The following is a 16,806-nucleotide window of genomic DNA, read 5'->3' on the forward strand; positions in this document are numbered from 1 at the left end:
TTCCCAGGCCAGGGCTTGAACCCGTGTCCCCTGCATTGGCAGGCGGATTCTTCTTAACCACTGTGCCACCAGGGAAGTCCCATAGTAGTATGTTTTTAAATCTCAGTTTTGGTCATCCCTCTGCTTAAGGGTCCCAGCAGCCGGGCTTCAGGTTTAGTTTTATCCTTCTGAGAGCTGACACCCATGACAGCCTCTTTAGAAGTTGGAGTGAAGGCTAAGTGGCTTTACTTTTTTAAGTACTTCATCCACGGTGATTGTTTGAGAGCAGTTTAGTGTTACTGTGATAATTCTTACAATAGCAGAGTTGCTCGCACTCTGAAGTGTTAGGCAGCTATAGACGAGTCCATGTCGGCCTTGGAGATGGAGAGTATGTCAGGTCTCAGCTGGATCACTCTCACATCTGAGAATAAATCCACAAACTCATCAGGGGTATACAGAACTCTGCCGGGGTTGGCTTGGGTTTACATCTGCCCTGGTATGCTCTGGTTGGCTTTGTATGATTTGTTTATACTGTGTTATCTAGTTCAAGGGTCTGTGAGAAGCTCTCTTTGAGTCATAAGTACTGTAGGATGTTGGGAAATTATGTTGTATGCTGGTCGCTTCCCTGTCTGTCATTCTGTTATGAGTTTTTTCATCATATCAGCTCACATTTTGACATGGCAATGCTTACTGTTTGACTTCCTGATGGCTGACTCAAAGAGATTTGTTAATTCATTTTTCCAAGGAAGGGGGAATATGTGTGTGTCCCAGCAGTTTTTTTGGGTCACATCTACCCTGATAGGTGTCCCCCTTCTCTGGAATCATGACATTTAAGCATTCTAAAGAACTGGATACCACTTAGTACTGCAGGCTGCTAGTGAGTTGAAGGAGGCTTTGAGTCATCTACTGCTCAGCACGGCAGTTCTCAGAATTTAAACAGACCTATCAGTCCACTGCCCAGTGATGTCATATAAAGAGTCTCTTCTTGCAGGCAGAACATGGTGTTACTGACCAGGAACTTGTGCCCAGCATATTAACCGAGAAGGAATATACTAACAGTGTAAATATTGACAGCTCTATTTTGTCCATTACTGACTTCATGTTTCACCATTATCCTCAAAACATGAAGTAAAACTTAAATTGCCCTTTGATGGAGTGTGTGTATTTGTATCTGTCAAGATCTTAGAGGAATCTTTTTCTTAACCTTGATCTTATTTTTTATCAAGGTATTGGTTATAAGGACATGGTTCTTTTTACCCTGGGGTGGCAAAGACTCATCATATGACCCAAACAACACCTAATAAGGTTATTCTTTCTAAGTAGAGAAGAAGAACGTATATCTAGGCAATTTTCCCAATGCTTTAAAGTGTAAACTTGTGAACTTGACACATAAATGTTCACTTTGTCCCTGTATTCCTCTGAAACCCACATTTCTCCTTTGGATTACTCTGGAATTGAGGCTGCGGGACAGGCGTCTTTCACATCCTCCAGTGTGTGCAGCATGGATCTCTTCGGGAAACAGTCCTCCCCTTCACTACCCATCCCTGCCCCCTTCCACATTTAAGGAGACATCAATAATTTGCAAAGCCTCAAATGCCTTTGTTACACCAAAGTGATAACTGTCGAAATGTCACTATTTGTCCTCCCAAGTGCCACCGTTCTGAAACTCAAAACATCCTCATTTGTAAGAGTTAGAAAAAAAAAACAAAACCCACTGTTTTGTGACCCCCTAATGAAATAGTTGCTGGGAAGGAAAAATCAATGGATGCTGAAAGCTGTAAGTGAAAGAAACTGTGTCCCACAGGGTACTTTCTTGGGGCAAAAAAGAAACATCTTAACCCAGTGATCAAATTTAGCATCATTATTAATGGGACAAATGGCTTTCATGTACCATTAAGTACATAGCATCACCTATGAAATATTCTTTCCAAAAATATTTATAACCCAGTTCTTACCAAATTTTCAGATCTAACAGGGTTCAGGAAATACAAGGAATAGAGGAAAACAAGGGTGTAAGTACATGAGAGCACAAGACAACTGGGGGTGGGTATTTTCAGGTCAAGTTAGGAAAAAATAGGGGTTAGAAGTGGGGGGATTATTTCGAGACTAAGGAAACTCAATCTAATGCATTGTATGGCCCTTAACTGGATCCTGGTTTGAACAAACTAGGTATAAAAAACAACTTTAGGGTAATTGAAATTTTAACATGTACTGGATTTTAGATGATATTTGGGAATTATATATTTGTCATATGTAATAACAGTTTTATGATTGTGTAGGAAGCTATCTGTATGCTGAAATATTTAGAGGTAAAGTTTCACGTCTGTAATTTTATTTTAAAATGGTTTGGCAAAAAATATATGTATATATAGGTAAAGAAATACAGAAGGTTAATTGTTGGTGGTGGGCATATGACTGACTATTCACTGTCCTATTATTTTGTATACTGAAATTGCTCATAATGATTTTATCCAAATACCACGTCTCATCCACACACCCATAAAAAATCCTCAATTTGTTCATTAGACCCATTAGATGAATATTCACTTGCCTTATGTTAGTAAATAAACAGAAGGGACAAAGCAGTAAGGAACTGGCCCTACTTACCTCTTGTAGATTACTTTAGTTATGGGCTTTCATTCTGACATTTTGACCATAGTGGTAGCAGTTTGACACTGACATTCCACAAAAGCTTGTTCAAACACAATCTGTTACTTTTTTTTTTTTTTTTTTTTTTTTTTTTTTTTTTTTTCCGTACGCGGGCCTCTCACCGTTGCGGCCTCTCCCGTTGCGGAGCACAGGCTCCGGACGCGCAGGCCCAGCGGCCATGGCTCACGGGCCCAGCCGCTCCGCGGCATATGGGATCCTCCCAGACCGGGGCACGAACCCGCATCCCCTGCATCGGCAGGCGGACTCTCAACCACTGCGCCACCAGGGAGGCCCCACAATCTGTTACTTTTTAAAATTCTTCTTTACTAATATATTCTTCTCTAGTTTTTTGGCGGTTTTGTTTGTTTGTTTATTTATTTATTTATTTTTGGCTGCACTGGGTCTTCACTGCCGCGCGCAGGCTTTCTCTAGTTGCAGCGCACGGGCTTCTCATTGCAGTGGCTTCTCTTGTTGCGGAGAACGGGTTCTAGGCACGCGGGCTTCAACAGTGTGGCTCGGGGGCTCTAGAGCGCAGGCTCAGTAGTTTTGGTGCACGGGCTTCGTTGCTCCGTGGCATGTGGGATCTTCCTGGACCAGGGCTCGAACCCATGTCCCCTGCAGTGGCAGGTGGATTCTTAACCACTGTGCCACCAGGGAAGTCCCAGTAATATATTCTTAAAAAATACAAAATCCACCCACCCATCCATACACGCATGCAAGCATGCACACACATGTATATGTTTAAAGGAGGAAAGGAGTAATATATCCTAGATCAGATACTTTGGAGAATTCTTTGTTTGGGTATGAAGGGTCAAAACTGTGTGTTTGCTTAATAAGGCATAAATTTTTGGTAACATGTTAAAAACTCTTCTTTTTTTCCTTCCAATCTGTGGTACTGATAGCTGTCGACTTGCTGGAGAAGATGCTTGTATTGGACTCAGATAAGAGAATTACAGCAGCCCAAGCCCTTGCACATGCCTACTTTGCCCAGTACCATGATCCTGACGATGAACCAGTGGCTGATCCTTACGATCAGTCTTTCGAAAGCAGGGACCTCCTTATAGATGAATGGAAAAGTAAGTCATAGCAGGATGAACATCTAGCTTGAGAACTTAGATTTAAAAATCTTTCCTAGGTGAACCACTATCCAAAAGCTGTGTGGGGGGGTGGTGGAATTTTTTCTGGTTATATCCAACTCGTTAAAACTTGTAATGAGGGTCTCTAATGCAGAATGAGTATGTTCCTCTGATGGAAACTGTCTGTTGTAGATGTCGACACTCTGGACCTTTGAGATGCTTCTGTCTGGTCTGATTTTGTGCACAGCCCCTCACGTCTGCATAGAGCTTTGAGGTTCTCAGAATTTCTGCATTTATACCATCTCTCTGAGCTAAGTAGGGAATAGGGAATTTTTACAATTGATAGAATTGGGGCGAAGAGAGTTTATATCATATCTCTTACCTTAGACATAGTTAGGGATGCAGCCAGAAATGGAACCCAGGTCTCCCATGCCCAATCTCATATTCTCTCCATAAAACACAAATTCAGAACTCGAGTTAAATCCCAAAAGCCAGGATTATCTGTTGCTGTAGCGTGTGGGATTGCTTTGCTACTCTTGAGCATCTTCTCCAGAGCTTTAAAGAGGAGGCACTAGATGGTGAAAGAAACAAGAAAAATGGTTCTTTTATATGTATCCTTGAACTTCTGTGTAATCACATGTTCCATTAGGATATTACACACAAGCAATGAGGCAATTATTTGAAGTAGCCCATCGAACCAGCGGCCTGAACAGGGAGGAAGGACCTTGAGCTTAGAAGTTAGGGTGCTTGCCAGCGAAGTGAATAGTCTAAACTCTCACATCGTACTCTTCCTTCCCAATTTCTAGGTCTGACCTACGATGAAGTCATCAGCTTTGTGCCACCACCCCTTGACCAAGAAGAGATGGAGTCTTGAGTATCTGGTTTCTGTTCCGTTGATCCCACTTCACTGTGAGGGGAAGGCCTTTTCATGGGAACTCTCCAAATATCATTCAAGTGCCTCTTGTTGCAAAGATTTCCTCCATGGTGGAAGGGGTGTGTGCGTGTGTTATGTGTGTCTGACTTCGTGGAGGGTAAGAGATTATGAGCAAACTATCACAGTGACTTTACGTGGAGTGACAGATGCTCTGTGGCAGCCTCTGCTTGCTCTTGTTCGTGAGAGTCAGCTAGGCGGGCAAGAGCTGCCATCTTGTAGGGTTTGTTAAATGCAAAGTGAAAAATATTAAACATCCCAGACCCCAGTCATGCTTTTGCCATTTTGGCCTCTCCTGTGGCCCCACCTTGACGGTGGAGGTTAGACTTGACCACATCCCACAGTGGCATAGAGAGAAGGCTCACACCTTCTGGTTGCTTCACACCTGGAGCTGTCCCTCAGCGATGCATCAGCCAAAAAGGACCAACTGGCTTCTGTGCACTAGTCTGTGATTAACTTGCTCAGTGTGATTCTCAGAACTCAACAGCTGTACCTGAAACTATAAATATGTCTGTGCCTTAAAAGGAGAGAAGAAAGTGTAGTTGGTTAGGAGAGTGCAGCGGATGAAGTTCTGAGCCAGGCAAGTAGTCAGGTTGTTGGACGGCCACTTGTGAACCCGAAGTGGCCAGGGAGCCTTCGGAGGCACCATGTGTGAGCGTGCGTATATGTGCTTCTCTCTTTTCCTCCCTCACTCCCACACCCCCACCCAGGTGTTGTTGCCATTTCTCTGCATACCCACCGCCTTCAGTGCAGAGGTTTCTTAAGTACTGGCCCCAGTAGTCAGAAGCTGGTTCTTGCTCTCAGTGTACTTCCTGCGTGCTCTTTATTCCTAGCAGAGTGGTGATGTGTTTTGCACGTCTTGCTATTTGAGCATGCACGGTTGCTTGTCCTGTTCTCTTCGGGAGGCCCTGGTGCCCGGCAAGTTTGCCAGTGAAGACCTTGTGGGTAGTTCAGAATCCACGTCACCTCAGCTGATGCTATGGGCAAGTGATGTCATCCTCTCTTCAGCCCCCAGTGCTATTTTGTGTTGAACACAAGTGATACTCCAGGTGCTTTTGATGTGAAAACTATGAAGAAATGGAACAGATGGATGTATAGCATTTCCATTCTTGCCATCTGGTTTTCAACAGACTATTTTGGGGGAGCCGTCAACCAGGAAAGATCAGGGCTTGTCCCAGGAATATCTCAGACTTTGGAGAACAAGTCATTCTCTTCACTCCCAATAACCAATGCTAAGAAATGCTGAAAATCAAAGTGAAAAATAAAAGCTCATGAGGCCAGAAACTCCTTTTGCTATCTTTGTCTAAATATGTCTTTTTTTTTTTTTTTAAAGCAATGAGGTGTCTTTTCCACCCTTCTTTGGAAAAGGGTCTTCTTGGCAGCTTATCATTGACTTCTTGGTCTTGGTTTGTGGAGAAATAAATTTTGTTTCAGAATTTTCTATATTGCAGGAATCCATTGAGAATATGATTCCTTTTGATGGGGAGAAAGGGCAAATTATTTTAATATTTTGTATTTTCAACTTTATAAAGATGAACTATCCTCAGGGGTGGAGAAGAGTTGTTTTCATAATTTTCTGAATTTCAGGCGTCTTGTGCTACATAAGGGCCCATATATTTAAACCTTTTGTGAAAGAAGAAAGTGTAGAGCCACTTCCAGTGTTGGCTGTGTGACAGAATCTTGTACTGGGGCCAAGGTGTTTCCATTTCTCTGTCACAGTGCAGTGATACCTGCACTCCAGAGGGACAGGGTAGGACCCCCAAGTGGACTGGAGCGAGAAGGAAGGAGGCAGCTGATGGCGATCACACTTCACCCGGGAGTCACCCGGGATTCGCCCCCTCTTTAAAGGAAAATGAACGCAGAGGCCTCATCTCCTTTACATGCAGTTCAAATCCTCGTGATCCACAGCAGGATGAATTTTATCAGCCATGTTTTGTCGTAAATGCTAGTGTGATTTCCTACAGAAATTCTGCTCTGAATATTTTTTCATAGAGGTCTTTGCACATGAGACCATATACGTGTTAAGAGGCTGAATGCGCCAGGAGCCTGGACTCAGCTGGAGCCTGTGGAAGAGCTCCTTGGTTTCTGAGCATAATGCTCCCATCTCCTGATTTCTCTGAACAGAAAACGAAAGAGAGAATGAGGGAAAATTCTATTTTATTTGTACTCATGAACTTGGCTGTATTCATTTATGCCATATAGGATGTCATACAATACCACTGGTTAAAATAAAGCCTATTTTTCAAATGTAGTGAGTTTCTCAAATTTATTATATTTTTCTCTTGTTTTTATTTAATACACAATATAGCATTATATCAATTGTCTTGAAACTGTGGCCTGGCATATGTTTCTGACAGATCTTAATATTACTCCTAAAATGTAGAAAACATTTATAGAGCTCCTTGCTTGTACATTTTATGGTTAAGCAGGTCAGACTCTTTGATGTGGATGGCCAAAGCAAAGAGCAAATAAGGTATAACACTACAGGCTACACTTGGGTGTCAGAGTGGCCTAGGACAGGGGTCAGCATACTATGGCCCAGGGGCCAAATCCAGTCTACCACCTGTTTGTGTAGCCCACTAAAAGTGGGTTTTACCTTTTTAAATGCTTGAAGTCAAAAGAAGAACAGTATTTTTGTAGCATGTGAAAAATAATGTAAAACTCAAATTTCAGTGCCCATAAATAAATGTTGAATCAGAACACAACCACACGTTGTTTATGTATTGTCTGTGACTGCTTTTGTGCTACAACAGAGTTGAATAGTTACGACAGAGACCATATGGCCTACAAAGTCTAAACTATTTACTCTCTGACCCTTTGCAGAAAAAGTTTGCCAACCCCTGGCCTAGGACTTCAGATTCCTCATCTGAAACATAAAGTTTGTTTAAATATGCTTGACTTCTTTTCAGCTTTGACATTCCAAGACTATCTGTAGAAAGTTATGCTTTTATTTTATAATTGTAGGGAGAAGGTTATATGTGTACATTGTTTATAGACTTTTGAGCAAATGTATTTGATGACTCATCATATGGCCCTTGACAACAATATTCTTCAAAACTACTGGATTGCATCACAAGATTAAAGAGTCACGAGGTCTCACAGCTGTTCTCAGGGCCTGTGTTGGTGTGCTTCCTTCCTCAGTGGCCCCGGAATGCCGACTGACAGGGGTCCCAGGGTGGGTTGTGAGGCCCAGCCTGTGAGGATGTTGAGAGTGTGCAGCTGGGGGTTTTGTCCTGTACTGTCTGGTCCCTGGCTGGCAGCTGGGAACGATGGCAGGGATAGAAGGCAAACCAAGCACAGGCTCTTGTCTTCATTCTGTCCTCAGTGACTTCTTAAGGGGGTAAGAGAAAAGAGACCCAGTTGTGACATGTGATACATCAGCCCCTGTAAGGATCAGACAATGGTAGGAAATATTTTGCCTTCCCATACCAGAATCAGCACTGTGACACAACCTTCCTCCCAGGCTCCTGAGAGCAAAGGGCCTGTTTAACTCAGGGAAAGGGTTGACACCAGAAAAAGCTCACCTAAAAGTGAATCCACTTAAAACGGGGACCAGAATTTCATTGTATATGGTGGGGATTCGGGGAGAGAGGAAGTCTAATGGGGACTTCCATCATGAAAACCGAATGAAATAATAAAAGCTTGTAATTTTAAAAATATTCTTATAACAAAGAATCAAGTGTTTGTTTTTCGAGTGAAACCATGTTTAGTATCCTACAATATTCTTCCCATCTGATTTTTACAGCATAATCATAGAGGGAATTTTTTCAAAAATATTTGAGATCTGGGACTTCCCTGGCGGTCCAGTGGTTAAAAGTCTGAGCTCCCACTGTAGGGGGCACAGGTTCAATCACTGGTCAGGGAACTAAGATTCCACATGCCACTCCGTGGCAAAAAAAAAAAAAATTGAGATCTTCCTGTTTTCCCATGAACCTCAATCTCTTGATATTCACATTGTCCTTTTTTTATAAGTGATCACCTTGGTGATCACCTTATCACCTCTCCCTTTATTGTCATCCTCTGAGTCTGCCAGATCCACATTTTTCAGTGGCTTTGCTTGAGATTTGAGTTTTCTAGCATTATTTGTCAAGTTCATCAAATCCACTCTTTTGCTGGATTTGCAATTATTGCAATTAATCTGCATTATATTTGTGTCATTTGTCATATTGCTTACAATATAATCAATTAGAGACTAAGAAGACTAGAATGGGTAGGATAGGCACTTGGTGCCTTATCTCGTGCAGCACACGCTGGGTCTCGCCCAGGTCCCAGCCCCCCTCCACTGCTTCCTTATCATCTGGTATAGAAACACACCTCCACCCTCCAGAGAGAAGCGGCCAAGGAAGGGCTACAGCAGCTACCTTCTTCCCTCCCTCAGCCTCTCTTCAGCGCCTCTCTCCATAGCTTCACGTCACTTCCTCTCCTTCTCTGTGGCACTGCTCTAAATGCACACTGCTTTCTCTGTCTCCTGGTCTTTGTGCGCGATATTCCCTCTGCCTAGGACCCCCTGCCTTCTCCTGCCTCACTCCTCTGGGCCAACTTTTCCTATCACTCCCTCTAAGTCTTCCCTGAGCATCCCCAAGCTTGGATTAGGTGTGGCTTCTGTGTGCTTTTTTTTTTTTGGTACTCATCTGCATTGATCAGTGGTGGCACTTGTCACATTGCTTTGTCATTGCCTGGTGTCTGTACCACTTGCTCAAGAGAAAAAACATGAAGCTTAAGGACACAGACTCTGGAACCAGTCTGCCTGAGTTCAAATCCCAGCCTCTCCATCTCCTATTGGTATAATCTTGGGCAAATTATTTTTCTCTCTGAACTTACCTCACAGATTCACAATCCTCATTGTGAGGATGAAATGAGTCAAGATACGTAAAGCCCTTGGCATACAGTAAGTGCTCAATAAAGGTTAGCTCAGGGCTGTATGTCCTTGAGGGCACAAACTCTCTTGTGCAGTACAGTGTCCCCATCACCTAGCATGGTACCTGACACACAGTAGGCATCTCATCTTTATTGACTGAGTCAGTGAATAACTATCATCTTTTAATCACTTGCAAATCATCTTGTCCTGTTTCCTGTTTTTCCTGTTTCACAGTCTGCAGTAGCAAAGACCATCCAAAGAAAGAAAGCAAATATGTAAAGATTATCTGCCCTAAGAAACCTTGCTGTGTGCAAGTTCCCAGTTTAAGAAGAGACAAGTGTTAGAATTGGTTTCTGATTCTCTTGGCTCCATCTTGCCTTGTAATTCAAGTTGGATGCACAGCAATTTAATGAATTGGAACAAGAATCAAAAGATTATTGAAGATGGCTAAGGGCCATGATCTAGATTTGTTTCCCCATCCATCTGCCACTTTAAAGTGAAAATATCAGGGAAAAAGAAGGGGAATTGGAAGTCATTAGGGTACCTTGCACCCTCATTCAGCCATTCCACAAAGAGCTATTGGGTAACTTTGATGTGTCAGGCACTGAGAACATGGGGAAAAAAAGGTTAGATTCCTGCCCTCCTGGAGCTGACGTTCCAATGGGGAAAGACTCGTAAACAATGACTGTACCGTTTCCCTGGCACCATAGAACAAAACCTCTGGGCGTCTTTTGCTGGTGGCCATTTCTGGGCCAGATGCACCTTTGATTTCACCTCCATGGCACTCAGCAGACAGGGAGTGGGATTTTCTTGTGGGAGTCCTGGGTGTTACCGTGACCTGATCAGCTGGCTCCACTTGCAGGGCAGCCAACGCAGCCGTCTGTTGCCGGTCGTGAGGTGATGTCATTGTCTGTGCCAGTGCACGAAGGCCCGTTTCAGCCCCACCATTGCTCAGGCATGACCCAACTTGAACCCACAGCTCTGCCTGGTGACAGAGGCATTGCCTATCTGATAATAGCTGCTGACAAAGTGCTTGTGGTAGGGAGTATCCCCATCTGGAAGCTGTTCTCTCCCCCGACAAGTCCCACCCCGCTCCACACCCCACCCAGCCTCTCCCCAGCCTCCATGGGAGTCAGGTAGCCACTCCACGTGTTTCTGTAACTTGCACCAAGCTGACTAGTGTCAAAGCACCTACCATTGTACTTTTTCTAACTACATATTATTCTTTCACGACACATGTAAAACATGTTTATTGCTGAAAAATTTTGAATGTAGCTAGGTAACATCTATTACCCCACTACCCGGAAATAAGAGCTGTTGGCAGGTTGGTGTAACTCCTAAAAAATTTCCTAAATCTGTAAAAATATATAACTTTTATAAACACAGATGCATATAATTCAGTCATCTGCATCAATAAATGGTGTTGAGACAACTGGACACCTCCTTTCCTCCCTTTAGCTACAATCACTTGCAGGCAGATCAAAGATTTAAATGGAGAAAGGCGTTTGAAGCATGTCACAAAGCCCAGAAGCCACAAGGGAAAGGCTAGTGATTTTGACTACACAAAAATTGTAAAACTTTCATACACTGGAAACAGTCTGGCAGGATTTAGTAAAAGTGGAAGCTACACATCCCTATGACCCTGTGTTCTACTTCTAGGTAATTATTCTAGAAAAACTTTCCCATATGGGCTCAAGGAAATGAGTATGGGGACTTTTCACTAAGCATCATCTGTAATAGCAGAGAAAAAAAAAAAAAAAAAGCCTGGAACAAACTTCAAAGTCCATCAATAGGAGAATAGGAAAGGGAATTCCCTAGTGGTCCAGTGGTTTGGACTCTTGTACTTCCACTGCAGGGGGCATGGGTTCGATTCCTGGTTGGGGAACCAAGATCCTGCAAGCCCCATGGCCCGGCCAAAAAACAGAATAGAAAAATAAATTGTAGTGCATTCGTGTGACGAAAGAGTACACAGCAGTGAGAACAACTGAACTAGCATGACTTTGCCTCTGCTCTCCCCTGCTACCCGACCCCACCCCAGATTTCGTCTGTGTCCCAGGGACAACTGGCAATGTCTGGAGACATTTCTGTTTGTCACAGCTGGGGAGTGGAGGGTGAGCTACTGGCATCTAGTGGGAAGAGGCCAGGGACGCTGCTCTGATGCACAGGGCAGCCCCTCACCCCCGCCACACAAAGAATTATTGGGCCCCAAATGTAAATGTCACTGGTGCCAAGGCTGAGAAGTCTAAGCTAGATTAAATCAACATGGGTGGATCGCGCCAACAATCTTGAGTGAAAAAGGAAATTGCAGAATTATCTAGCTTGATATTTTTATAGATACATGCATATATAGCACAAGTAAAAAGCACATATGGGAATAATTTGCACCAGCTTTCCAAATCTGGAACAATCCATCCAGGCATTTCTTTTTCTTTATTCTTTTCTCACGATGCTGGAAACGTCTCTTTATTGATATAGGAGATAAACAATACAGTGATAGTGTGTGCCCCCTTGCCTGCTTTATGTAGACTAAATCCACCCATAATGTAATCATCAGGAAAAATGAGGTGCACGTTTTCACCCTTTTGATAGCACATGGCCAACCAGTTCTAACAGCTGGTACCACTTTACGCTCCTACCTGCAGGTGACAGTGTGTTGTCACTTCCTTGTTTGCTCTGCCTCCCTCACGAGGGTATGAGCTTCCTGAGGACAGGATCCATGACATCCATCTGTGTCTTGACAGGTGCTCATTGGTGGAATGGATTAAGGCTTTACAACACATTGCTGAGTATGTACAGAGAACAGAGAAAACTAAGACACTCATGCCCTCAAGAAACTTACAGTTTCGTTTTGTTTGAAAGTTAACTGACAGTTCAAGTCTAGGCCTGCTGAGCCATGATCCTACAGGAGTCAGAGAAGGGAGAGCGCCCGCGGGCAGGAGCAGCCTGGCAAAGCCAGCCCCAGGAGGTGCTACTGAGCCAGGTCTTGAGGCACGAGGGTCCGCCCCATCTTGGGCAAAGCAGAGAAATGGCATTCCAGGCAGGCAACAGCTCAAGCCAAGGTGTGGTGACAGAGGTGAGTAAGGCATGTTTGTGAGATACTTAGAATAGAGGTCGTTTGTGCACAGATGCCGTGGAGGATCTGATTAGCAAGGCAAGGCCCAGATGGGGGCAATCCTTGTCCAACAGTCTAAGAAGTTTAAACTTTATCCCGAAGGCAATTGGGAGCTAACAGGGTGGGGAGTGACGAGGAGGCAATGCTGCTCTAACCAGGAAGATTAGTCACAGCTGGTTCGCCTGTCACACCTGCTCAGCCTGGCGCTCAAGCCGCCCAACTGGTGCACCCTCTCCAGGTGACCAGAGCTGGAGCCCCAGCCCCCTGCCTGTTAGGAAGGGCGGCCTCAGGGAAGTGTGAGGGAGGGGAGACCTGACAGGGCCTGTGAGGCAGGGCCAGGGGGTCCAGCTGGTGGTTTGTACCTGAGGAGTCCCTTACTCATCCCTGTTGCCAGACCTTTGCTTGGGCTGACACAGGTGCACTGGAGCTGCTCGTGGTAGTTCTTGGGGGCTGATTTTATGTACCTCTTCTCAATTCTGTGTTCACTGATGTCAGGTTGGTAGCGTGAACTTGGCCATGGTGGGGGTATTTATACCACAGAGATCGACAAACACTAGGCAGCCCCCAGCGCTGGTTGTCCCACATACCACTGGCTGTTTCCTTCTGGAAGTCACGGGGGTTCAGTTATTAGATTTGAAGAATGGCAGGAAAGGAGTTTGTTTGTTTGGTTGGTTTTTTTGGCCACACTGCACAGCAGGCGGGATCTTAGTTCCCCGACCAGGGATCGAACCTGTGTCCCCTGCAGTGGAAGCGCGGACTCATAACCACTGGACTGCCAGGGAACTCCCAGGAGATTCTTGTTTAGGGAAGCCAAATGGAGCCTTTAGGAAAATGAGTGTCTGCCAAATAATGGAGGCACCGTCAGGAGAAGAAATTCAGATTCCAAACAGGTAAAGGCTGGCCCTTCATAGGCACCATCCAGTGCAGCTGAGCATAGTGGTTACTGGCACTGACTCTGCAGCGAGACTCCTGGGCTTGAATCCTGGCTCTGCTATTTATTTACTAGCTGTGTGACCTTGAGCAAGTCACTTCACCTCTCTGTGCCTCATGTTTGTCGTATGTAAAATGAAGGGTATTATTAACCCATTTCATAGGGTTCTTGAGAGAAATGAGTTACATGTACATAAGCTCTTTGAACAATTTTTGACAAGTAATTAGTGCTCTGTCAATGTTTGTTAGATACATAAAATAGAAAACTAAGTATTCAGAGAGGCAGTGTGACTTACTTAAGGTCACACAGCAAGTTAGAGGCAGAGTTGGAATCATCCCTACTAGTCTTGTCTGGATTTCTTTGACCCTGACAAGTGTTGTGGGGATGATCCATGTGTCCCAGCGTTGGATGTTTACATAGAAAGGGTGGAGCAGGCAGACCCAGTGGCCTCTGCCCTGGAAGAGCAGGCTGTTGAGGTGTCCTCTGGGTACACAGCCTCCTCTTCCTGGGGCAGGTCACACAGGAGCCCAGGCAGCACAGCGACCCTATTACCGAAGTTCGTTCGTAAGGTCATTCAAGCCAGGACTGCACCCCAGGCATGAAGGTGAGTTCGGCCAACCTATCAGTTGCAAACAAATAAGACAGAGATGTATGGTAATAACAGCAGCTCCTGTTTATAAAGCCCCTACGACGTACCTGCCATTCAGTCAGTTAATGTATGCCAGGCATAGCTCTAGGAACTTGGGATTCAGCAACAAACAAAATAGACAAAACGCCTACCCTCGTAGGCCTGACGCATAGAAGCGTATATATAAAATAAATAAAGTCTTGAAGGAAACTGAGGCCGGGAGAGGCAGGTGGGGCATGGCTTGTGATGGGTCAGGGAGGACTCACTCTCAGAGGGGGTGACATATGGCGGTCCTGAAGGACAGAAGGGAGCACCACGCACAAGGCCTGCAACCTTGCCATCCACAGTCTCATTAAATCCTCCTTGCCAGGTGGGTGTTGCTCTCCCATTGTACTGATGAGGAAGCTCAGAGACATGCACTCACCTGCTCAAGGTCACACAGCTCTATGTGTTGGCATGAGATTCAAACCCAGCTCTGCTTCCCAGTCCTCGGCTACTCTCCTCTGGCTCAGAAGAGTACAAGCCCACCCAAGAGCGTGGATGTCACAAAGCCTGGGGGTGCGTGGTGGGGAGCAGCTGGGGTCATCGGGTCAGCAGGGTATGTACAGGGGTCCTGGGGTAAGCAGGTCTGCCGTTCACTCGGGAACACCTGTTTGAAGAGGTGAGTTGAGAGCCGAACTCTGAAGACCAGGAAGGAAGGGCAATTCCAAAGGGTGGAGGGTCTGTCGTATCTAGAACCTCAGTGGGAGCAGTGAGGGCCATAGACAGGGAGAGGCCTGCTTTGGAATCAAGTTTGGTGCAAATTCTTGGGGAGAAAAGAGGTCCCCAAGTTTGGGCTGTGCACCCTGGTTTTTAATCAAGAGGTTTTTACCACCACACAGAGGTCCAGCCTTGCACACACAGCATAACATGCATGGGCCTCGCCTCAGGAAACAAGGAGAGAACAGTGAAAGCCAAAGTTCCAGGACAGAAGGTGCCCAACTGACAGAGACCACTCCCCAGACGCCTCACAGTAGACGGATACCAAGAACCTTCCCCTACTGTTGCTCCCTCAGGTCCACCGTTTGGGTCCTCAAACCACATCCCCTCACTGCCTCTTGTACCCACAAGAGACACAAAAATCTTTGGTTCATTCCTTCACTAAGTCTTTACTGAGCACCTACTGTGGGCCAGCATGGTGCTGGGGGCTCAGCAGTGACCAAGACACTGTCCTTGCCCTCATGGAGCCATTTTTCCATTTGTGGAGACGGACACCTCACAGAGGACAATGCAGGTTAATCAGAAGTGTGGTGAATGCTACAAAGGACAATGCAGAAATCAGAGGGAGCGGAGGCCTCGACATTGCTGGAATATTCCACCAGACGGACCCTAGGCCACGTCTTCACAGGACTGGGTCAAGGACAGGAGGGCCCGTCCAGTAGGCTGGGTGAAGGGAGGTGGCTCTTGGGTGGAGGAGAGGGGGCGTGAAGGACAGCGCGGTGTAGGGTGTGAAGAGGGAAGGTGTGCTTTCTGGGTCCCAAGAAAGCTGTGCAGGGAGCTGCCCCTCTAGCAGCGCTGTCCCTACCCCCATCTTCCACCAGGGGGTGCTAGCGCTGAGGCAGGGAGAGAGGACCAGGTCAAGGCAAGGGGCGGGGAGGCTGAGAGAACAGCTCTGCAATGGAGGGGTGCCTGTGAGCAGGGCATAGCTGATGTTCTGTTCTTGGGATGGATGTTCTGTTCTGGCCCTGAGTTCCCTAGAAGGGGAAGAGGTACTGCGGGAAGATGGCCCAGTAAGCCAGAGGCCAGTAAGCTGCCCCCAGGTGTGCTGAGCTGGAGGACTTACCAGAGACTTTTGGAGTGGGGGGGGGCACAGGAGAAATGAGGCTGGAGGGCAGGTCGGATGTGGGAACAGAGCGGAAGCGTTTGGAAGGCAGGCGCCCGCTCCTCCCCCAGAGATCTGCCTGGCTCGCTCCCTTGCTCATTCAGGTGCTGCTCCAATGTCACCTCCTCATACGGACCTTCTCTGCCTCTCCCACTCCTCCCACATCTAAAAACAGTACTCACAGCCCTTCTTTATATCCTTACTTGGCAGTATTTTCTTCACAGCACTTACTGTTACCTGGCATTACATTTGACTGAGCCATATAAAATTGTCAAATATCAGCAATGCCACATGGTTCAACCCAATACTGTATATTTGTTCACTGGTCTTTCATCTGCCTCCCCCACCAGAATGTCAGGTCCACCCGGTAGGGGTTATTATCTGTTGCATTTCTTTTTTTTTTTTTGGCCATGCTGTGTGGCACGTGGAATCTTAGTTCCCGGCCCAGGGATTGAACCTGGGCCCCCTTCAGTGGAAGAGCAGAGCCCTAACCACTGGACCACCAGGGAAGTCCTATCTGTTGCATTTCTGCTACATCCTCAGCACCTAGATCAGTCCCTGGCACACAGTAAATGTTGAATGAATGGGTGTATGAATCCTTGGGCTGGGTATTTGGCAAAAAAAAAAACTTGATAAAGGAGCTGGACGTGAGTTGGAGCTAACTAGGGAGCTGCTTCTGCAGCTGGGACTGAACAGCAAAAGGGCAGAGCAGCCGGGTACCTGGGCCAGGGAGGCAAAGCTGGACAGCACCGGGGAAGGAGCATCTGGCGAGCACCTACTA

General features: G+C 45.8%; 1 protein-coding gene across 3 annotated transcripts in view; it reads left to right on the forward strand.

Annotated features, from left to right (window-relative positions):
• Positions 1-6,886, forward strand: part of MAPK14 (mitogen-activated protein kinase 14) — a 72,179-nt gene extending 65,293 nt beyond the window's left edge. For 2 of the 3 annotated variants that reach the window (XM_082639030.1, XM_082639029.1), the window contains exons 11-12: positions 3,531-3,704; positions 4,511-6,886. In XM_082639030.1, coding sequence (XP_082495156.1) covers positions 3,531-3,704; positions 4,511-4,578 — 242 coding nt within the window. In that variant the 3' untranslated portion in view covers positions 4,579-6,886. Of the gene's footprint in view, positions 1-3,530; positions 3,705-3,896; positions 3,979-4,510 lie in introns of all 3 variants that reach the window. The other variant, XR_014295550.1, reaches the window with a different exon arrangement.
• The last annotated feature ends 9,920 nt before the right edge of the window (positions 6,887-16,806 follow it).

This window comes from Mesoplodon mirus (genome assembly GCF_964341445.2).
Source record: "Mesoplodon mirus genome assembly, chromosome: 12".
Classification (NCBI taxonomy): Eukaryota; Metazoa; Chordata; class Mammalia; order Artiodactyla; family Ziphiidae; genus Mesoplodon; species Mesoplodon mirus.